Source organism: Emydura macquarii, unplaced genomic scaffold, assembly GCF_026122565.2.
Source record: "Emydura macquarii macquarii isolate MOO-44397 ecotype Brisbane River unplaced genomic scaffold, CSIRO-AGI_Emac_v2 contig_2924, whole genome shotgun sequence".
Classification (NCBI taxonomy): domain Eukaryota; kingdom Metazoa; phylum Chordata; order Testudines; family Chelidae; genus Emydura; species Emydura macquarii.
The window spans coordinates 461,159-483,853 of NW_027133061.1; the positions used below are offsets into that span (position 1 = coordinate 461,159).

At 59.5% G+C, this 22,695-nt stretch overlaps 1 protein-coding gene across 1 annotated transcript in view; it reads right to left on the reverse strand.

The window, feature by feature from the left end:
• Positions 1 to 5,602: 5,602 nt before the first annotated feature.
• INSRR (insulin receptor related receptor) overlaps positions 5,603 to 22,695 on the reverse strand; it is a 33,753-nt gene continuing 16,660 nt past the window's right edge. The window contains exons 5-22 of the mRNA XM_067569732.1: positions 22,404 to 22,548; positions 21,780 to 21,994; positions 20,027 to 20,153; positions 19,066 to 19,304; positions 18,411 to 18,578; positions 17,683 to 17,878; positions 17,122 to 17,163; positions 16,537 to 16,832; positions 15,692 to 15,828; positions 14,451 to 14,616; positions 13,309 to 13,414; positions 11,270 to 11,340; positions 10,216 to 10,445; positions 8,592 to 8,702; positions 7,433 to 7,592; positions 6,772 to 6,901; positions 6,310 to 6,444; positions 5,603 to 5,927 (exon numbers count right to left, since the gene is read on the reverse strand). Of these exons, the coding sequence (XP_067425833.1) occupies positions 5,603 to 5,927; positions 6,310 to 6,444; positions 6,772 to 6,901; positions 7,433 to 7,592; positions 8,592 to 8,702; positions 10,216 to 10,445; positions 11,270 to 11,340; positions 13,309 to 13,414; positions 14,451 to 14,616; positions 15,692 to 15,828; positions 16,537 to 16,832; positions 17,122 to 17,163; positions 17,683 to 17,878; positions 18,411 to 18,578; positions 19,066 to 19,304; positions 20,027 to 20,153; positions 21,780 to 21,994; positions 22,404 to 22,548 (2,999 nt within the window). The remainder of the gene's footprint in view (positions 5,928 to 6,309; positions 6,445 to 6,771; positions 6,902 to 7,432; positions 7,593 to 8,591; positions 8,703 to 10,215; positions 10,446 to 11,269; positions 11,341 to 13,308; positions 13,415 to 14,450; positions 14,617 to 15,691; positions 15,829 to 16,536; positions 16,833 to 17,121; positions 17,164 to 17,682; positions 17,879 to 18,410; positions 18,579 to 19,065; positions 19,305 to 20,026; positions 20,154 to 21,779; positions 21,995 to 22,403; positions 22,549 to 22,695) is intronic.

Sequence of the window (22,695 nt, forward strand, 5' to 3'; positions counted from 1 at the left end):
GGCACGGAGGTTGCCCAGTAGCAGAGCTGGGACGGGAACGCAGGTCTGCCTGCTCCCAGCCCAGTGCTCTAGCCCCCCGTGGCGGGGCTTGCCAAGGGGCAGAGTTAAGGCCGTTAGGTCACCCCAACGGGACGTTTCCTCCCTCCCAGCATGTTCCCCCCCCCCCCACGCGGCCACCCCCACGTGTTCAGAAATCGCCCGCACCTTTCGAGACGTCCGATAATTGATCAGCTATCTCAAGGCCCTCCAGACCCTGGCCCTGTACAGAGGGGTTGCATATCACTGCCCCTCTTGTACAGCGGGGGAAACTGAGGCAGAAAGGGTCTCCTCGCTGGCATTCCAATCCCCCGGGCTACTGGCCCGTGCTCTCTCCCAGGGACTGTGGTACAAGATGGGGCACCGGGGCCGGCTGGAGCCCCCAGGAGGGGGGGCGGAGATTATACGTCTTTGCCACGCCCTGAGAAATCATTCCATCCACCACGCAGGTGCAGCCCCCTCTGGTGAGGAGCGCGGCAGCGGGTTAACGGCCCGCACCAACGCTGCCCCGCCCTTGTTCCCCTTTGTCTCTGGTGCCCGGCCCAGCTGCCTGGACAAGAGGGGCTGCGGGCTACTCATTAGCCGGCGTGGCCGGTCCCCTCTCCCAGGGCCGGTGGGCAGCGTGTGAAGGTGCCCGGCCAGGTTAACAGGGGATGAGTGGTGTCAGACAAGGCCCCGCCCCGGGGTTGCTGGTTACAGCACGAGCTGGGCCGGGGAGGGCCACGGATCCAGGAAAGGGACGGCGGGGTCAGAGGCTCGGCGGACTGGGGGCTGCTGGTTTGGAGCTAGGGTGGGATTGAGTCCCTCGGACTGGTCCCTTGCCGGTGGCACCCGACCTGTGTGAGGTGCAAGCTCTCCGGGCTCCCGGGAGAAGCAGAGCTGCCCTGGCCCAGGGGCTGACTCCTGGGTCCTAGTCCCGGCTGTGCCACCTCCTGGCTGGGTAAGTCACTGCCCCCCGGGGCTGTGTGCCTCAGTTTCCCCAGCTGTCAGACAGGGCCGACGGGGACGGTCTTCTGACACTACGTGTTCACTGACAAATGATGGGGCGCTGGGGTCATTCTGCAGCCGGACTGAGTCCATCCCTGCAGGCGCCAGATTCACTCCCCTCCCCTTGCACTCGCTTGCGCCCCGTGCAGCCCTGAGAGAGGCGCCGAGGGGGAACCTGTTCCTGGCAGAGCAAACCTGGACGGGAACAACATGGGAACCATTGCCCCTGGCAGGATCCCGGGCAGCCCTGTTATCAGGGCATTGTCTGCCGGGATTTGCTCCCGTTCCAGCAGCCGGCTGGGTTGCCAGGCCCAGCGGATGGATAGTCAGGATGTTTCTCTAGCCCCAAAGATGCTCAAGGCACGTCCTGCCCAGAGCCCCATGACCTCTTCCCTGGCACTGTTACCCCCATGGTGTCCCCCTGTCTGCTGCCTGGCTCTGCCCCAGCTGCACAACTTCTGGTCTCCTCCTCCCACTCTCCCTTCCACTCCACCCTGTGGGAAGCCTCATCCTCCCCCTCCAAACCAGCTCACCCCTCATGGGTTTGAGCCCAGCAACCATTGGTACCAGAGCACAGATCTCCAGCTAACAATGTGCCTTGCTGGCAGCAGTAGTAGACTGTACTCTAGCTGCCAGCTGTTAGAGAGGGGGCATGACACACATTGTAGGTCACCCCAGTGAAGGCTGTGGAGCCAATAACCCGGGCCTCAGCACCCCCGGCCTGTCACTTTGTGTTGCTTCCCAGTAGCTAATCCGTTCAGAGGATAACAGCCTACTACCGCTGCTTGTGTAATCCACTGGTCAGCATGGGTTACACACACCCCCGAGCCCAATCCACAGCTATGGGACTGTTAGAGGGCCAGCTACAGAGCCTGGCGCTTTAGCTCACACTGTAGAGATGGGTGCTTTTAATTCCGGAGCGTCCTTGGCTTCATGTCCAGTGCTGGCTAAGACGACTCCTGGCAAACAAGTTCTGAGTTAACTTCCTTAACTCAGGTGGTACTAATGGGTGCTGAAAGCCATACGCTCAGACCAGAGCTAGCTGGAAAAGGGGGGTGGTGATATTGGTGGGGAGGGGAGGTTTTCCACAGAAGATTTCCACATAAACCAAAAAAGGAATTCCATTTTCTACAGAACATTTTTCGTCAAAACATTAGAAAAGTTTCCAGGTTGCAGACGAGAAGCGGAAATTCACTGCAGAAGGCAGCCATTTTTCCACTAAAAAAAAAAAAAAACAGGTTTGTCAAAATCCCAGTTTTCCCCTCCAGACATTGTTTTGACAGAACATTGGCAATGGCCCCTCGTTCGAGCCCCGCTGGGGAACGTTGAAATGATGCAGGGCCACGCGCTAGCCATGGCAAAAAGAAAACACGGAGCTTTATTACCTCATTTCTTTGCACGCCTCGGTGCTGTGGCTGAGGCTGGCTTATCTGAATCTCCTGCCAGCAACCAGCTACAATAAACAGCACATAAAACATGTTGTGTACCTCCCCGACAGACGTCACTGAGGTTGCAGGTGTGTAAGTGAGGGCATGGCTTGGTCCGGAGTGGGAAGGTTTTAAGCAGTGCCGCCTAGTTGACAGAGCACTGGACTGGGGGCAGAAAATCAGGGCTCTATTCCTGGCTCTGCTGGGTGACCTTTGGCAAGTCACTTCCCCTCTCTGTGCCTCAGTTTCCCCATCTGTGCAAGGGGAATAATGATACTGACCTCCTTTGTAAAGAGCTTTGAGACCTACCAATGAAAAGGACTGAACAAGAGCTAAGGATTATTAAAGAGGAGATGCTCAGAGATCCATAACCTCTTGGCTTCAAATCTTCATGAGACCAATCCTGCTTTCACTCCACCGTCGTCTGGGGGTTTTCTGCCCACAGTGGAGTTACCCCAGCACAGTTTTAAAGCTTTCAATTTTCCTTTCCCCCCAAAAAAACAAAAAGAGAAAAATCACCTTTGTATGTTTTTAAAAAATCAGTCAAACCTATCCTCCCAGATCCAGGAATGTGTCCCAAAGGGGATCCGAAAAAGGGCAGTGGAAAAGCTACTGGGGGATTGAAGTTTATTCTGCAACAGGGAACACAAATGGAGGAAGGGTCTGTCATTAGCAAACACTTTCTTTTAACCACATAGCATGAAATACAATGGCTGGAGAATCCTCAAAGTTCTCAGCAGCGAAGTTTTCATGGCAAAATGTGTCCGACTTCCCAGCCTTATGGAACAACATTCCAAGTCCAGGGATGTGTGAGGCCCGAAAAAATCCTGAGATTGGCTTGAAAATCATGAGGTTTTGTTTTTTATTTTTTTTAAATCGACCCTGGGTTCTTTGTCTTTGTCAGCTGCTTTCTGATCCATTGGGGGGTCATGTTTTCAAGGTTTTCTCCACAACCATGAGAGTCAGAAACGTTAAAAAAAAAAAACTGAGATTCTCACATCATCACATGACACCAGGAGCTGGCACTTTCGTGACTCATGCTGATACTGGGAATGATGCTGCCGACGTCCCGTGCAAAGCTCTCATTGATGTTCCCAGGGGAACAGAGCCTGGCACTGGGTGAGTAGGCAGCTGGGACAAGGAGATGAGTTTGCATCTTCCTTGATGCAAAAAGGTTGTCAACGTGCATGGAGAAAGGTTGGTGAAAAGCAACAGCCACCTAAAGGGCTGGTGAGGCAGGGGCGGGGAGGGCAGATTAGGAGAACGAAGGACTTGAACATCATGTTCACCACAAGGGGCTACTCCTCCAGTCAACCCACAGGCAAAACTCCCGTGGATCAGGGTGGGGGGTAGGGGTGAAGTCCATAAACCAAGCACAAGGGTTTGTCATGGAGGGAGAGGAATTGCTTCATCCTGCAATGCCCATGCAATGCACTAGGTGATCTAATGTCTCTGCACCCCTGGCTCCAAGGGGAATGCACTTCATGGGACCAAGGAAATCTTACCCCTCATCAGCAGTCCGGAGAGGAAAATTTTGCCCTAGCTGTTGAAATGGCCCTAAAATTGTCAACTTTTGGGGGTGGGGACCAACTTTTTGGGGTGTGTTTGTACAGCACCTAGCACCATGGGGTCCTGGGCCATGACTGGGGCTGCCAGGCACTACTCAAATCAGATAATAAATAATAATAATAATGTCTGGAGGCTTTCCGCCCATCCGCCTTCTGACGCCCGTTGGCCCATCGCCCCAGAGGACAACGCTACACCTTTGCCTGTGCAGATCCTTATCTGCGAGAGGTTGCTGACCTGCCTGAGAGGTTGGCTGGAATGCAGACTGCCCTGCGGTGGGTTTTAGAAAGCAACCCCGGGGTGACAGCCCCTCCGGCACCCATCTAGGCCTGGCCCGTAGAACCAACCGTGTGTCCTTGGGAGCCGGAAGATGCAAGTTCTCCTCCCCTGGGAAAAAGGGAGGAGGGATTCGACAGAGACCAAGTAACTGTGGGGAGCTGGTGGGCAGACCCCACCCAGCCAGTGGGAAATGCCGCAGCTGCACTCATGGCAATGGAGCTGTGTCCAGTTACACCAGCCGAGGCCTCCGTGTGACCCACGGGCTGGACGCACTGTGAGCACTGAAGGGTGCCGGCCCGTGCACCCTCCACGCAGCCACGCTGGTGTCCCCGAGAGCCCTGCCCAGAGATCCAATTCTCTCCAATGCCTGCTCTGAGCCAGAGACCGGCCGGTGCTCCCAGCAGCCCAGGGCAATCGTGCCGGTACAGTCCTGGGGCAAGCTGGACCTCAGATCCTCAGCTGCGAGAAATCACAGCTGCACCGAACTCGATGGGGCTCTGACCTGTCGGGTACAGGGGCGCGACAACAATTCCAGCCAGGGAAGGGTCTGTCTGCTCCTTGGCCGGAAGGGGAAAAAACATCCCCAAAGCTCAATCCCCCCCTTCCTCCCCAAAACAACCCAAACAAGAACCAAGAGAAGAAAACACAGGGCAAGAGGTGAGGGTCCCTCCCGACAGGAGCAGCCACTCGCCTGTGCTTCCCACCAAAAGGGAAAAGACCCCGGTGACCAGGGAACGGCCCAGGCCCCAGCTGCGCGGGCCAAAAGAAACAGGACATTGTTTTCTAGCCCAGCAGGTGTCTCGGGACGTTGATTGTCCCCGTGGCTTCGCCCCGCAGCGACAGGAGTGTCCATTCCGGGCACGTCACCCCCCATCCCGCCTCGAAGCCATCGCTGGCAGAGCAGGCTCTGTCGTGCGTCTCCCCTTTGCCCAGACACTCCACGCTGGCAATTCAAAGGCCCATTCACCAGCTCCCCCAAATAGTTCATCAGCCTCTAGCTCTTCCGCCCCTGCTGGAAGTCTGCCAGAAGCCCCGGCACCCAGGAGATGGGTGACCCGAAGGGCGTAGCCGGGGGAGGCTTTCCCCAGCCAGGAGGGCTGAAAACCCGCTGCGCACGCAGATCAGATCCAGTCCGGGTGCAGCAGGGAGAGGAAGGGGTGTCCGGGCTGGGGATCTGGGCCTGCGATGGCAGGGAGGCTGGTGGCCGATGGTGCACTGAACGGTCCTTACGGAACGGAGAAGAGCCACGGGGTCTGCTTTGCAATCGAGCGCTTCGGAGACAGCTGGGGCCGGGAGTTCACCTGCTCTCAGAGGCACGGCGTCCCGTTCAAGTGACAGCACTTCCCAGGATAGCTCTGGTCCTTCCACGGGGCGACGGCCGGCCCGGGGCTGCCGTCGGCGGCCAGCGGGAGGTGCAGGGCAGCCAGGGCGGTGGGCGGCTCCTCCTCCAGGAGGTTGTCTGTCTCCACGTCCGAGGGCTCGCAGGAGCCCCGCCGCTTGTTCTCGGCGCTGTAGAAGAAGGAGAGGCTGCGGAAGCTGGGGTTCATGTCGTCCTTGATGCTCTCCAGCAGCTGGGTGAAGCAGGGCCGCTGGCGGGGGTTCTGCTGCCAGCAGCAACTCATGAGCTCATGGCTGGGGTGGGGGGGAAGGAGGGAGATGGGTTTCAGTAGGGTCCAGCCAGCCAGGGGATCAGCCCTTCCTCGCCCCGCATTCCAGCTGGGGACTGGTGCCCGAGTTAGCGCCTGAGGGGCTAAACGTCCCCCCCAAGCCTGCACTAGGGCCGGCTCGGGGCTGAGCAGGGGGGAGCTGAGTCTCCCATTCAGCCCTTGGCCTCTCTGCTGAGACTTGCCTCCCCCAGCGTTGGGTCTTATCTAGAGACCTCTGAGCTGGAACATGGGCCAGGGGTGATGGGCACCATTCACGGGAGCTGGCCGCCCAGGAGAGACGGGAAGGGGAAACTGAGCCACGGCCCCCAGGTGCCGCCCCGGGCGGGGAGCACAGGGGAGCGACTTACAGTTTCTCCGGGCAGTTCTCGGGCCTCTCCAGCACGCCGTTATCCATCACGAAGCGCAGCACCTGCTCATTGGACATGCCCTGGTAGGGCTGCTCGGCCAGCGTGGCAATCTCCCAGAGCACCACGCCAAACGACCTGCCGGGGATGCAAGCACAGCTCGGGTCAGCCGCCTGCCTCCCTCCAAGAGCCGCGACAACTGCCTGCCCATCGAGGCGGGGTTCCCCCCGCCGATCCTCCCACCCCCGATGGAAATCACCCAACTACAGCCCTCATACGCCGGTCGCATCATTATTATGGAGCCAATTCCCTGCTCCGAGGCCCCACCCAGCACGGCTCAGTCAGCCAGGTGCATTATGGGAGGATCTCATCTTCCTCAGAGGCATCAGGGACCGTCCGCTGTTGGGAGCAGGATACGAGACCGGTCGGCTCCGTCGCAATGGCCCCGACTCCTCGAACACCTACCAGACGTCGGAGTGAGTGTTGAAGATCCCGTCTTTCAAGGCTTCCGGGGACATCCAGCGGACAGGAAGCAGCCCTTTGCCGCCTTTCCGGTAATAATCCGTCTCGTAGATGTCTCTGGTCATGCCGAAATCTGTCAGGGAAGAAGGAGCCAAGAAGAAAGGGGTCACTCACCAGGACCCTCCGCCCCAGCCAGCGCTGGGCCCTCTGCTAATAACTCGGGCATCTACACAGAGCTTCCCACCCCTGCAGCATGAGGAGGGCCAGCACCGTTATCCCCATTGTGCAGGCAGGGGACCAACACCCCTCCAGTCTGCTCCGTTGTGCAGCTTGCCCCCAGTCGCCCGCCAGGTCAGCTGTCATGCCAGGAAAAGAACCCAGGAGTCCTGGCTCCTTGTCCAGTGTGCTAAGCATCTCCTGTGGGATTCAGCCCCGCTGCAAACCAGGCGCCAGGTGGCCCAAAGCAGAGTTGGATTCGGATCAGTGATGGTCCAACTCCAAGAGGTCCATGGGTTCAGCCTGGAGCTGGCCCGAACTCTCCAAGCCCTTCGGGCCAGCAACATTTACATGCAAAGTCCACGTGCAGAGAGGTTAAAAAGGGAGGGGCTGGCAGCGGGGGCTGATGGAGGCCAGTCCAGCCGAAGCAGAGATGCCCATCACCCACCTCCAATCTTCACCGTGAAGTCCTCCGACACCATGCAGTTGCGGGCGGCGAGGTCCCGGTGCACGAATTTCTTGGCGTTGAGGTAGGCCATGCCGTCGGCGATCTCCCCTGCCATCTGGATCATGTCCTTGAGTGACGGAGGGGGCAGGCCAGGGTTGTTCTAAGTGACACATCAAAGTGGAGGGGGGATGAAGGGCATGTGGCTACTGAGGGGCGGGCACAAGGGTGGGTATGCAAGCGCATCCATCACCATCCGTGGACAATTTCTATGGAAGGAGCCGCTGAACCGGAGTCCTGGCCTTCCACCCGTCCATCGCCATGTACTGTGAACTTCATGGGCTCGGAAGACCCAGCCCCACGGGGAACTAAATTATTTTTTTATCATCTGCACCCTGGTGGTGGCTAGCAGCCACAGTCATGGAGCAAGACCCCATGGCGCTAGGCGCTGTACAAACCCAGAACAAAAAGAGAGACCCGGCCCCAAGCCCTTCCAATCTCCCCCCTCCCCCACTCCCAAATGTGGGGTTTAACTCCTTCCAAGCCAATTATAAATCACCCACGGGGTGGCTAAGGAGTTTGACAGCGGGGCAGGTAGGGAGATAGCTGGACAGATAGACACACAGAATGTGTAGGGATGGATAGACGGATGGACAGCATGGGGTTGGATGGACAGGTGGACAGTATGGGGATGGATGGATAGATGGACAGGATGGGGATGGATGGATAGATATAGTGTATATGGGGATGGATGGACAGATGGACAGGATGGGGATGGATGATGACAAAGAGTCAGTGGGCCATGGAATCTGGACACGGCCCCTCCAGATCAGGCCTGGGGGGCTCTGGCCAGGGGCAAGGTGGGGGAACTTTGCGGCCATCCCCCTTCTATGCATGGAGAACATCTGCGTCCAGGGACGTCAGCCCCACACACAGAAATACCCTGGGTCCACGCCCGGACAGCGAGCACCTTCCGCCTGCCCGAACGTTCACTCCCCGCCTATCAATAAGCTGACTGGCCACTTCCCAGCAGCCTCTGGTTGAGTCTGGGCACCAGCCGGAGCTTGGGTCCCATCTCCTCTCGCCCCGGCCGGCTCCTGGTGCTCTGCGTTCCAGGCCTGGGAGTCAACAGCCCGAGGCCCGGCCTCAGGAAGCCACCCACCTCTGCGTCCGGTCTGAGAGAGCGGAGGTAACTCTTCAAATCCCCTCTGGTCATCAGCTCCATAATGACCAGGGCTGGCTGGCCCTGGGACACCACGCCCAGGAGACGGACCTAGGGCCAAGGCAAGACAAGAGTGAGATGCCCCGGGTTATAAAAGCAGCACCAGGGCCCAAAGGCCGAGGCCAGGCTGGGCCAGAAGAGGTCGACGAGGCAGAAGGTCAACCAGACTAGAGGGGCCACTGATCCCGTCTGGGCAGACGGCAGGAGCTCACGTTAGCCAGATCCCTGCCCTGGTCTCGCTTGACGGGAGACGCAACACTGAACTGGACGGGCCAAGAATCTGTTCTGATACAGCAGCTGGTGGGATCCCGGAGTTCACGGGCCACTGGTCTGTCTTGTGGGGCAGGACCCCTGATTGGATGGACCTTTGGGCTGGTCTGTGGGGCAGGACCCCTGATTGGATGGCCCTTTGGGCTGGTCCATGGGGCAGGACCCCTGATTGGATGGACCACACATTAGTTCCAGAAAGAAAAGGGTCCGGATATCAAACTAAATGGTCTGGCCTGATATATTAGGAGATAAGACAGCAGAATGGATGGACCATCGATCTGCTCTGGCATGGCAAATCCTTTAGCTCGGCGGTTCCGACCTGTGGTCCATGAACCCCGGGTGGTCCGTGAGGCTACTAAAACTAGTAACGTGGTGGACCGCAAAACATTTGGAGGCTGAAAAGGAATCCACACACGCGAGGAGGTCGGGAACCGCTGCTCCAGCTCAAACCCGTCTCCCCTAAGGAAAGTGACAGCGGGACTGAGCAGGAGAGAATTAAAATAAAAAGCAACACAGGGGGAGACCCTGTCTCCAGAGTCTGGAACGCCAAAGGCTGAATTTCGCACTAAGCAGATCATCAAAACCGTTCTGTAGGAGAAAATGGCTCTTTGGTTTAAATAGACGTGTTTGCAGGAAATGTCTATTTTCAACGAGAGTTTTCAGGTTTTCATTAAAAAAAAACCTTAAAAGTCATAAATGTTCCTGTTTTCAGTGAAATTTTTCAGTTTTTGGCTTTTTGATTGAAAACCTGGGGGGGGGGGGGGGGGGGGAATCAAGGACATTTTCAGCTAAAACTATTTCATCTGAGTCAACATTTTTCACGGGAAAAAAAAAAAAGAGAGAATTTTCTCAACCAGCACTTCCGTGAAGTTAAAATTGGAACTGGTCCGAATTTTTCAAATTCCATGTAGACATTTTGCTTGAAAACTTGAATTTTGAGGGGAAAAAATGAGAAATGAAATTTTAGGGAATTCCCCCATTTTTCAAGGAGCTGCTCAAAATTTCACATTTTGATGAAAGAAAAACAAAACCAAACACCGGGAAAGGTTCTAAAAAATTGTCACGATTTTTTTTTTTTTAAATTAATAGATTCCAGGGCCAGAAGGGACCGTTCTGATCCTCTAGTCTGATCTCCTGCATCGCACAGGCCAGAGAACATCACCCAGTATCCTTCCACCAATCCCAGCTAGAACATTTCCTGAAAAAAAGACTTGGACCGAGATGGAGACTCCGCCACGACCAGCCCTTGTCAGAATCCAACCCCCCGTCCCTTCCCCACCAGACCCACACGTACCACGTGGTGACACTTAAACGCTTTCATGACTGAGGCCTCGTTCAGGAATTCAATCCGCTCCCTCATGGTGGCCAGCTCGTTGACGGTCTTCAAAGCCACCTTCGTTTCCTCGTCCTCTTTCTCGATGCCTTGGGCGATCCCTTCGTAGACCATCCCAAAAGATCCCTGCCCCAGCTCCCGGATCACTGTGATCTTATCCCGCGACACCTCCCACTCATCCGGGATGTACACTGGTAAGGAAGACACGGGTCAGGATTATGCCATGCTACCACAGTGTGCTTCACAGCTCCCACTAGTGGCTGAGCCACAAAAGAAAATCAAAGTCTACTACTGCTACCGGCTAAGAGAGCTGCTCCTTTAGCTTGAACTGTTCGTGCTGGGACCCACACCAATGGGGGGTTTTACTTCAGGTGCCGAGCCGATGGGTGCAGGGATGGGATTAACCCTTTAGGCGACTCTTAGATGAGACAAACGGCTGGTGGTTTAAAGGGCTGAATCCACGTGCCCGCGGGAACCTCGCGTGCACAGCTCCCCAGCCATGGGATCTGGCTCGCTCACAGCCTGATCCTGGTTCCTCACAGCTGCCTCCAAAATCACTGGGAGCAGCAGGCGCCCACCCAGCACCTCTGGGAAGCAGACTGGAACAGCTGCCTGCCGGCGGCAGATGTGTGGAGACTGGTTTAGCCTAAGTGTCTGGGTTTGAAAAGCAGCCCCGTGCACAGGGGTCTTTGAGAGTGGAGCACGCTCTCGCTACTCCAAGGATGCATCCAAGTGCAGGGCTGGGGCCAGAGAAGCCGTCCCAGAGGGCTTCACAATAAGACTCCTGTCCTGCTCTAAGAGAGTGTGCAGGGCCCAGGGTTCAAGCGCAGGATGGCAGCACTGACACAAACGGCCTATGCAATCCTTCCCCGCTCCGTGCCTCAGTTTCCCCTATCCATAAATTGGAAATAATCGTTTAGCGGCTCCTTGGCGCTGGAACCAGCAATGGCTCTTTCTTGGAAGCTGCCCCAACTTGCCCCCGTCCCGGCCCCTCTCCGGAGAGCTTCATACGTACTGTCCACGGTGCTGAAGTATTCCGGATTGACCGAGGCATAGAGCGTGCCGCTGGGGTAACCGTCACTGTTCCTAGGAGGGGGAAAAGCCGGACAAAAAATAAGCGCGTCGCTCCGACAACGTCCAGAGAGGGCCGCAAGTCATACCAAGCCAAGCAAGCTCCTGGAGAGTTCTCCCGCACCTGCCATAACTCATCCACATCCCAAGCCCCTGCAGCTCTGCTCCTCTCAAGATACGGCCGAGGCCTGGCAGTTCTGGAGCTGCTGTTCTCAGCGAATGTGCACGAGGGGACTGGTGCTCCATGGCCTTGCCCCTTGCACGGTCATTTGATAGTATATGGAGCGACTGCACCCAGAAGGCGACGCCCTGGTGCAAATGACTGCACGAGGGGCAGGGCCGTGAGGATCTGGCCCCGTTCAGGAGGAAAAGAACCCCAGCAGGGGCCGAGCCTGTGTTCCAACAAGCCTGAACTTTGGAGCAGTTTGTGAAACGCTCCTGAAAGTTCAAAGGGGGAAGTGGCCGCTACCAAGGAAAATGCAAACCCGGAAAATTCCAGTCCAGTTCAAATGCAACCGGAAGGTCCCGATTCTCATTGACAGCCAGGCCCCCTTTATGCCCCGCTTTTGGTAGCACAAAGGGCTCTGGAAGCCTGAGTCAATGACACTTGAGACCCCTTTTACACCGCAATGTACACCGGGATGTAGATAGGAATCGGGACCAAAGACAGGAAGGGGTCCGGCCCCTTTGAGCTGCACGGAGATCCGGGGCCATCCGAACACCCCACACGGATCTCAGCTCCCACATTCCCACTCAGATGTGCCTCTGGTTTGTGGCACAAGCATGGAGCAGCCCGGTCTCTGCAAGCCAGACTGCCGTCCACTCCTACCAGCCACGGCAAGGGCCGGGCCAGCCCCGTCTGGATGGCTGAGGGTTCCTCTGACTCTGCGGGGAGGTTATTTTCTGAAAACTGATGCGATCTAAGGCTCAGCAGCTGGTGTTTTCCTGTTCTGACTTGGGCAAGAAAATAAAACTGAGGGAGGTGGCGCCCTATCTGGGCTGGGATCTGAGAGCTGCTGTCACGTACTCCTGCTCCCGGCTGTATGAAAGATTTGGAGGGGGGGAATCCGCGGGCTGGAGGGGAAAGTGAAAGCCAGTGAACGCAAAGGAGTCCTTTAATTCTGGTGTTGCCGTCCGCTGCTGCTCCCCCCAATTCCTTTAACCGCCTCCCCCACCCCCCCAAAAAAAGCCCTGCAGCTCTTCATGCTTACTTTTTGCTGGCTTTTAAGCCAATTTGACCTCATCTGTCAAGAGTCATTGTTATTCAGTGAATATACACAACACGAGTGGCTAGGTGCACGGCTGGTCTGGTTGGGTTCTGGCAGCTTCTGAAGCACAGAACACAGCCTGTTTCAAGGGATATGACCCTCGTCCTGGACACGACAGTAGGGTTTTCAAGCACCAGGAGCCTGAATCTCAGTGTCTCCAGGCCAGTTGTACACTTGGGCAGGGGGATGAAGGTGCGGGGAGGGGGGGTCCCGTTGGCTCTCCCTGGACTCCAGGGACTGGAACACGGCCCACTGAAAAGGAAAGCGGCTTGTCTCCCGCTGGAGGGCTCAGGACACGTCGCTGTGCAAAAGGCAGGCAAGTTCCCAGCTCCCACTGGGAACAGAGGCCCAGATCCTGTGGGGCGCCCGTCTGGAGGCCCAGCCGGGCAGGAGATGGGAGGAGGGGTGGTTTTGTGCCTCCTGAATTCTGAGCCAGTCCAGGGGACCCAAGGTCTGCCCCAAACACAAAGGAACATCCCACGGCTGGTGCATGGACCGGTCCAGCCACGCACCTTCCCACACTGGGGAGGATGGGATGACTCAGGGTGGGGGAATCTCTCCCGGCTGGGACCTGGCTCCTTTTGGGCCACTCCTTCCCGGGGCCTAGCACCTGGGATTCCATAGCCTGGTCCCGGCGGTGACTATGGCTCCAGGCCCCCAGAGCCAATGGTTCCTGTGCCGCCAGCCTTCCCCCGCTCCAAGCAGCGTGACCTACCGCCTCTTGTTGTAGAAGAAGACGAAGACGACCAGGCAGGTGATCAGCACCATGACAATGGGCATGACGGTGAGTAGCACGTAGAAGCCGCCGGACTCCTCTTCGGCTGCATGGGGGGTGGGGGAATAAACAGGCCCGTGGGCACAGAGAGCATGGTCCCGATGTGTCCTCTCCTACGCCAGTGGCTGCTCTCCACAGAGGATAACTGCCTACTACAGCTGCCAGCTCATGGAGTTAAATGGCTGGTCCACATAAAGAATAGCGGCCTACTGCAGCTGCCAGCTTAATGGAGTTAAATGGCTGGTCCATGTAAAGATTAGCAGCCTACTACGGCTGCCAGTTTAATGGAGTTTAGTAGCTGGTCCGTATAGAGGATAACAGCCTACTACAGCTGCCAGACCTTCATCCCTGGGGGTGGCCCACATGGGGCAGTCCTGCCAAGGGGAGAGTGTGGAAAGCAGGGGTAGATTACGGGCTGTCCATAAATCACATAACACGTTTTTGGGTGATTTTTCAAGACACACCCACCCCTTGTAACACTGAAACAACTTTGCCTAATTAAGGAACCCCCCCCTCTTCCCCCCGATGCATTACGTAATTTATGGACAGCCCCGTAAAGCAGGATGTGCGGATCCTGGGATGGAAGGAGCCCTCGGAGACACAAAGGAGCTCCCCTGCTGCCGAGAGTCTCCCGTGGGGATTGAGAAGCCGAACAAAGAGCCAGAAGTGCCATGAATACCCTGTGCAGGGGGCTTCGGTTTATTGAGGGGCCCTTCCTCTGGGCTTCAGCTGGGGTCTCACCGAGACTTGGTTCGTAGATTATAAGCCCTGAAGGGACCTGAGCTGCTGCTCCCCAGTGATTCTTTCATCCGGCGCATAACTTCCAGCTCAGAGAGACAGCCATTTACAAAGACTCTTCCCCCCTCCTGCCCCCCATGGGAAGGAGCTGTGGTCTCCTGCACAGACAGACTTCCCAGACAGACTGTGGCTCTCCCAAGCCAGCAGACCTACCCCCTAAACCTCGGGCAGCAGAGTCTAAGGAAAGCAGTAGCCGGCAATTTTCCCCCATCCCCACCGGGAACTCCCTCTCCAGCCAGCCTCCTGCTGGGGGAGAGCTGGATCTGCCTCTCCCAGATACGTACCTGGGCCCAGGATGTAAAATTTGATGAGTCCAGTCCAAGACCCATTCCCGGCCAGTGAGGTGGCCCGGACCTTGGCCGAGTAATTCCCTGGCTGCAGGAGGGCCAGGTGGACACCCCCGTATTTGGCGTAGCGGTGGCGAGAGACACACACCACCGTGACGACCTCCTGGGGTGGGGAGAGAAAGAGACACCGAGGTTCCCGTGGACTTGGGGCCACTTGCCGACTAGCCCAGGGTTTATTCTGAGGCACGTTACGGTAGCACCTAGAGCAGGGCCCGGCTGAGCGGCTCGGACACACCGTGCAAGCCGGGACGTGCCTCCAAGAACGCACACGCTAAAAAGGAACAGGGTGGGAGGAGAAGGAGAGGCACGGGGAGGGGGTGGGACTTGCACCTGGTTAGCCAGGAACAGAACCCAGGAGTCCGGAGCCCAATCTGTGGCTGCTAAGACAATATCCAGCAAATCTCCTGGGCAAATCCTACTGCCTTACGTCTAAGTATTTGAGGAGCGCCTTTGTGATTAAAAAGGCAAATGCTTCTGTACTCCTGAGGGGTGGTCTGTAATTCCATCAGGCAGGGGGTGCACAGCGGAACAGAGAGGAGAGGGGATGATCTCGGGTGAGCTGGTTAGCCGGCACCTCGGTCCTTTGATGGGGTTAATGACTGCTCTGTAACTCGCTTTCTCAGAAGCCACCGCGTACTGCCTGAAAGTGGAGCAGGCTGGGTGCAGCTGTCTGGGGATATCGCAGTGTAGACCGGGGACGCTGCAGCCTGGAAATGCCCCGCTCAGGAGGGAGAGAGCCGGGGTCTCCACCCAAGAGAGGCCACAGCGGAGGAGCCGGAGCCCTTGCTGGACCACAGAGAAGTAATGCAAGTGCAGCTGCCCTGAATAGAACCCAGGTGTCCTGAGCCACCCCCCGCCTCTCTCTACCCAGAGCTTCAGAGACATTCAGCAACACGGCCGCTATTCAGGGGATGGGCCAGAACCGAGCCCTGGCTGGGCTGAGCCCAGGACAGCGGGTGAGCGTACACTGGCTGCTGTCTTAGCCGGCCCCAGGGCTAGAACCAGCGACCCCCCAATGCTGACTGCAGCCACTGGAGCTAACCGAGCAGCACCCCTAGGTGGGAGCCACAGCAGGCTGTTTTTTGGGAGTGCGGGGGGGTCTCCTATCCTGAGGCAGGGCAGGCAGGTGCGACGGGCCCGGCAGGGGAAGGGGGGGTGGGTGAAACTGGTCTGGTCACCTCGTTTTCCCGGCTGTACTTGATCTCGTACTTGAGGATGAGCCCGTTGGGGTTCTTGGGCTCCTCCCAGCGCAGCAGGACGCTGTTCTTGCTGGCCGGCTCCCAGGTGACGTTGCCGGGGATGTTATCCGCTTCTACTAGAAGGGCAAAGCAGAGAAGCCGAGGCGTCGCTCAGCGCGGGGAGCAGGGCGGGGTGGGAGGGTCTGAGCGCGGCCATCTGCGCCGATACCCAAAGCCCCCAGCCCTGGCCCCTGGCCCCGCCACCAGGACGCACAAGGTAAAAGCGGAGACCTCCCGGCTCACCCCAGCAGGGGCCGGCGGCACGTGGGGAGTGGAGAGGCTGGGCCCGTGGTCCCCGGACAGGCTGAAATGCACTAGCCCAGCAAACACGCCGCCCGCGTCTTGCGTCGACTCGCTGGTGCCGGAGCGAAGCGGGCGAGCGGCGCTTTGCCCTCCCGCGGCGCTGGGGCAGCTGGTGGTCTCAGGACCCAAGGGCGGAGTTACGGCAGCCAGGAGGGTTGCAGCAATTCAGCCGTATTCTGTTGTATTTGAACCCTCCGGCCTGCTGGCCCCGGACCCTCAATTCTGACCCTCAGCTCCCCCTGCCATCCCAGCTTTGGGACCCCACTGGACCCGCAATCCCCACCCGCAGCCCCCTGCTCCCTCAGCCCTGGGCCGCTCTTGAGATCAGGCTGGTGGATCTGAACCGCGATCCCCAAGGCTGAGATCGGGAAACTCGTTGCACGTGTGGGTGTCCTGCGGGCCATGACTTGCAGTGCCTTAGCCCCCGCAAACACAAGATGGAGGATTCCCGCGCCCCCCCTCCCCGCGGGGCCAGTACGTACACTCGGGCATGGTTCGAGCGAAGACGAAGGTGGCCGCGCTGCAGCCCACGGTGTGGGCCGCGTGGTTGCAGGCGTGGATGTCGATGCGGTACTCGGTGAAGTGGCGCAGCTGGGAGATGACCGTCCGGTCCCGCACCACTTTGTCCTCAAAGATCCGGAAACGTGCCTGGGCCTTGGGGGCGGCGCCCGTGCGGTTCAGGTGGGGTGGGTTCCCTGGGGGCTCCGGGGAGGCGGCATCGGGGAGAGGGTGGCCAGAACTGGTCACTGCCAAGATGTCCCTGCGCCTCTTCTGAGTCCTGCGGGAGAAGAAGGAGTGCCTAGTGGTTAGAGCAAGGAGGCAGGACCCAGGTTTCTATCCATGGCTCTGAAGTGGAGTGAGGGGACCAGTGGGTTAGAGCAGAGGGGGCTGGGAGCCAGGACTCCTGGGTTCTGTTCCCCGCCCTAGAAAGGGAGAGGGGTTTAGTGGTAAAGCAGCATGGGCTGGGAGCCAGGACTCCTGGGTTCTCTTCACAGCTGCTCTTAACCTCCCCCATGCGTGTTAATCGTTGTGCTGGACCCTGGTTCACACAGGGGCTCCTCACTTACCTCTGAAGGTTCTTGTTGACAGACGTCACCTTCCAAGGGGGTCTGGAAAGACACAGATCGAAGGGGACCAGTTAGCGGAGCCGCACGGACAGTGCTGAACCGGGGAGTCCGGGGTGGCAGGCGCACCAGAGGCAAAGAAGTGACTCCCTCTGGCCGGCCAAGCCCCTCAACCTCACAATCAGGAGTGGAGCAAAACTCACTCTTAACGAACAAGTGAAACTTACCTGGTCTGGAATTGCGCTGCAAACCGCCCCTCCCCCCGGGGCCAGGGTCAGCAGAGAGATCAGCAAAGCCCTTTGCAAACATTAGCGAAACCTCATCCCCAGGCCCCCGTCCCGGCCATCATCCTCCACATTTTACACGTGGGAAACTGAGCCGTGGAGAGGCAGGCAAAAGGACTGGCCCAAGGGCACAGTGCAAGCTCGCGCCAGAGCCATGGCGAGGATAGAACCCAGGAGTCCTGGTTCTCGGCCCCCAGAATCCCCTCCCCCAACTAAGCCCCGCCCCTGGAATCCCCGCCCCCAACTAAGCCCCGCCCCCAACCAAGCCCCACCCTGGTACCTGGGGATGATGATGGAGTTGTGCAGGAAGTTCTCAAACTTCTTCTGGAAGGAGACCGCCTCCCCCTCCACGTGCAGCTGCCCGCCGTCCCAGTGGCAGGGGCAGCAGCGCTCCTCCGCGTCCGCTTCCAGCTCGGGGCCCCCGCTGTCGTCCACGTCGAAGCGGGTGTCTGCGCTGCTGGTGGGCAGCTTGAGGCCTGGGGGTGGGGGCAGAGAGAGTGTGGCCGGGGGTGGGCGGGGTGAGACACTGCCCCTCGTGGCATCCCCACCGACCCCCTCCCAGAGCCCAACGGGAACCTGCAGCCAAGGCCCCAGGGGCCGCGTCCATTCCCGGGCCCTTCGACTCCATCCCCATCACCTCCCCTGTCCTCTCCTCCCACGGGCTGAAAACTAGGAGGACCCTGACACACACACCCGCCCTCCCTCTGCCCCGGCTCCCCATCCTGCCATCCCCTCTGTGGATGGGTCCTGGAGGGTCCCCCGGGAGCAGGGCTGAGCCATCGGCCAGGCTGGGGGAGATGCCAGCACCATCACTGCCTGCATCCCGCTGCAGCGGGCGCTAGGTATCATCTGCCCAGGGTCAGATGGATCCCCGAGACCGAGCTCCCCATCTTTGATCTACCGCCAGGGCCCAAGGCAGAAGCACCTCCTGTCGTGGCTCTGCAGTGGCCCCGCTCCCCAGGGCTGCCAGGCTGGCCCCCCCCCCCCCCCCCATGGCCGCCGCCTCACCTTTGTGGCAGTAGTCGTTGACGTAGAGCTCCATGTCCTCGGCCAGCTGCTGCCACAGCACCAGGTAGTAGGAGATGTTCCCGTTGCGCTGGGTGGGCGGCTTCCAGCGCACGATGATGTGGGAGGAGGAGTTGGACATGAAGAGGACGTCCCGGGGCACTGTGGGGGCTGGGCACCGGCATGGCCGAGACAGCTACGTTCAGCCCCAGAGATCCAGGGCTGGAGCGCCCCACCTCCCCCCCCACTTCCTCCCTGATTCCTCTTCTGGCTCCGCATCACCCCCTGGGTCCCGTCCCCCCCGCCATCCCGCTTTGCCCCCTTGTGTGTCGCAGAGCCGCCTGCACTAAACCACAGCCACCCTGGCACCCCATGGGGCTAGATCCTCGCAGGGTGAGACCCTTCAGAAAGAAGCCCCCTGTAAGGGGGGGGAGGCCATGTTGTAACGTGCTCTTCGTAGCTATTCGGGGAGGGATTCAAACCCAGGAGCGTCAGCACCAAAGCACCGGCCTCTCCCAGTGAAGCTAAAGGAGCAGCTCTGTTAGCCGGTAGCAGTAGTAGGCTGTTATCCTCCCTGTGCAGCAGCCCTCTAGGGGCTACACATGTTTTCTAAGGGGTAACCCACTCCAGTGCCCCCCCTGTGGGCACCCCCCCCTACCTGCGGGCATGGTGCGGATGTACACCACCTCGCTCTGCGCCCCGAAGTTGCGCCCCTCCTCGGCCGTGGTCAAGGTGATGGCGCGGACGAAGATGGCGTACTGGGTCCAGGGCTTGAGGTTCAGCAGGGCCACCCCCGGCTCCTGGTCGTTGTTCAGCGGCAACTCCACGTCCACCACATTCCAGCTGTTGGCGCCGCAGGCATCCTGCCCCACGTACTCGGTCACGTTCTGAAAGGGCCTGGCCCAGCAGATACGCCACAGCCCTAGCTCAGTACACCGGCCTCCTGGGGCCTCTACGGGCCCAGCCCCTCTCCCCTCCCACAAGCCCACAATAATTAGGGACGTTCCCCATAGCCCCAAGGGGCTCAGGGTACAGTTACGTGCCAGATGGGTGGAGTGGAGCGGGGCCTCTTTATGCCACTGGCTATCGTGGCCTCTTGCAGGAATTCCTTCTCCTGCCACTGAAATGCAGCCACCTCTGGGGTGGAGCACGGCAGCTGTTTAACAGCCCCACCGCAATGCTACACAACAGTCCGGGACCACACGTATGAAGAAGCAGGGAGGGAGGTGGAATGGCTCGACTCTGTCTCCCCCCTGTCGGCTGAACTAGCCGAAAGCAGAGCCGTGTTTCCCAGCCCCGAACGTGCAAAGCAAGGCTCCGGAACTGCACAGCCAGAAGATCAGCAGCGTGGCTCAAGTCTGCCCTCTCCCAGCCTCCCTGAAATCCCAAGGGATGCCGTGGAAGAGCCAAGCCTGCCAACGCATCAGCCCCGGGCCCTAGTTCTTGGCAGGACTGGAACCGCCAGCGCCGCAGCTGAAGGAGACACATCACTCGCCGGCAGCAGTAGTAGGTTGTTACCTCCTTGGGTTCCGGCCACATGAGAGGGCGGCGTGGCCCGCACTGAGTGGGTGCAGCAGGGCCAGGAGCTGGGCAAGGGGGGGGGGGTGGGGGGCACTTACGATTCCTTGTAGTAGACGATGAAGCTGAGGAGGTCACGGTACTCCGGGGGTCGGTAATGCTCCCACTTCAGGAAGATGCGGTCGGACTCGGTGACGTTGGAGACAAAGTGCAGAGTCTGGGTCTTGCCTGCCGAGGAAGCAGAGCATGGGGGGGGGCTGCGTGGAATGGGGCCACAGGGGAGCTCAGGGGAACTGTGGGGTGCGGGGCCTGAGGGGGGCTCGGGATGGGAGGGGGTGTGCAAAGTGGCATCTGGGGAGGACTCGAGAGGGGCCATGGGGTGTGAGGCCTGGGGGGAGTTTCCTGACGGTTCTGTTCTGCCTCTTACAGGGCGGATTGCAGTCCCCACTAGGGTCTGCTCCACAGCCCAGCGCAGCGGCGGGAAAGGCTCCCTCTGACTGCGACGGCCCCTTGGACTGGGGCCTTCTCCTCCAGCGACCACACACATGCTGCCCCCGGCCTGGAAACCCAGCCTGGGACCCAATGCCAATGGGCAGCGGGCACAGCGCGGGGGCCCACGGGTTACAGGAACCCCGGGCTGGGGTGTCTCCTTCCTACTAGATCACCAAAGGTTTGTACTGACAGTCCGCATCACGCTGGTCATCACAACCACAGCAAGACAGACGGACGGACCGTGTGTACGGCGCTGCATGTATGAGAGCGTCCGTCAGGCCTGCGACGGGGGGGGCTGGTCACCGGAAGGCGACAACCCAGCTGCTTTCAGGCAGACACCATTGATGCGGCTGGCTGCATGTCACTGGGGAGTGGTACGGTCGCCCAGTGGGCGCCCACTGACCTATTGCCATAGGTACAGAGACACACCCTGCACCCTTCACCTAGCAAGCGAGCCGACACAGGCGCCCGCTTCAGGAGAAAAGGATCGTGGCCACGCCTGGCTGAGAGCCGCTGGGAAGACACTGGGGCAAGCCAGCCTTAATTTGGCGGGGGGGAAGGGGGGTGTGTGTCTCTCTCATGAATGAAGTCTGTGCTCTCGAACGCGTGCTCTGATTTGCTTTTCCCATGCAACCCTGAGCTTCCCACGGCGCCACTTGCTACCCCTTGCCTCACGGCTCGTCTTGTTTTCACTAGAAACAAAGCTTGCTGCTGGGTGTCACGCGGACTGGTGCTGGGAGGAAGCCGGGGTGCGCTGTTCCGCTGGGAGCAGAGGATTTGGGAGGTCGGAGGACCCGGGCCTGGGTACCCCAGGGGAATGCTCGGGGGACTCTGGCGTGGGGGGCCTGCAGAGGCCTGGAGGGCAGGGCCGGTGCAGCCGGCGGCGTGCGGGAGCTGAGCCACGACAGGCACGGACGAGGCCGCTGAGGGCAGGTGGCAGCTCACAGCCCTGGGTCCCCCCAGGAAGCAGCCTCGTGCCCCCCCCCCCAGGACTGAGCGCAAAGCTCAGCCTCAGAAGCCTGTCCATCCGTGGGGAGCGCTGAGACCCACCCAGCTCGTGTCACCCACCGCCCACAAGTGCGCGGGTCTGGCTCTAAGAGGGGCATCCACCCAATTGCTCCCAGAAGCCCCCCCAGTTGGGTTTACTGAAGGGGAGGAAGGGGGGGCTCTTCTAGGGGCCCATCCTGTAAAGCCTCTCCGTGCAATGGCCGGGGTCCGGAGGTACGTGGCTTCATGGAGGCTCCCGGCTCCCCAGATGGGCACATGGGGCTCTCGGCAGCCAGCCCAGTGGATGCTGTTGGCTTCCCCACTCCTGAGGCTGCAAGGGTGTGACGCGACCCCCGCCGGGCGCCCGGGACTCACAGGAAGCCCTGTCGCCATTGGTGCGGGGGTTGATCTCGGCCTTGTTCTGCCGGCCCTTGGTGCCCGTCACCTCCTCCATGTGGTAGATCTCGGACAGGCACAGCTTGGGGTTGAAGGCGAAGTACACCTTCCCCACCGGGATGGAGAGCGTGTGGTGGCTCCAGTCCCAGAGCTGCTGCAGGTTCTGGTTGTCCAGGACGTACAGGGTGTAGTTCCTGAGGGCAAAGGGAGAGGGCGGCTGGAATCACGGGGCCAGGACTGACTCCTCCAAGCAGGGGGGTTCAAACACACGCTTCCCCCGGACGTGTGCATGCACGCCCACACACACGCAGAGCTCGCTCTCTCTCACACACACACCCCTCCATGCGATACGGGAATGCAAGCCGTGTTTTGCAAGCAGCTCGCCTAGTGCCCTGGACAAGGCAGGGTAGCAGTTCCCCTAACACCACCCGTCCTGCCCTCTGTAAGAGGAAAGGGGCCCCTACCCCGGAGCTGGCGACACAGACGTGGGAGGAACTGACCCTGGAATCCGTGCACGGCAAAGAGGTCACGGGCTGAAGGGGAGGAGATGGAACGGGGGCTACCCCCCCCCTCACCCAGACGTGCCATTTCCCGGCGTCTCACCCGTCCACCATGGAGTCCCCCCGGATGAGCTTGAGGTTCTTGAAGAAGGACAAGGAGACGAGGGCGAAGGAGTGCTTGATCTTCAAGAAGCCCGTGATGGTCTCGATGAGTCCCAGGCTGCCCTGCAGCTCCGAGGCCAGGTTGTCTGGGAGGGAGCAAGGAGAAAGAGCCCCTCAGACCCGGCCGCCCACCGAGGTTCACCCACGCCAAACGCCGGGTGGGCAGGCTGGGCTCTCGGACGCGGGTGGGGAGCGGTGAATGGGACAGGCACACAAACCTGGGTGCCTCTCAC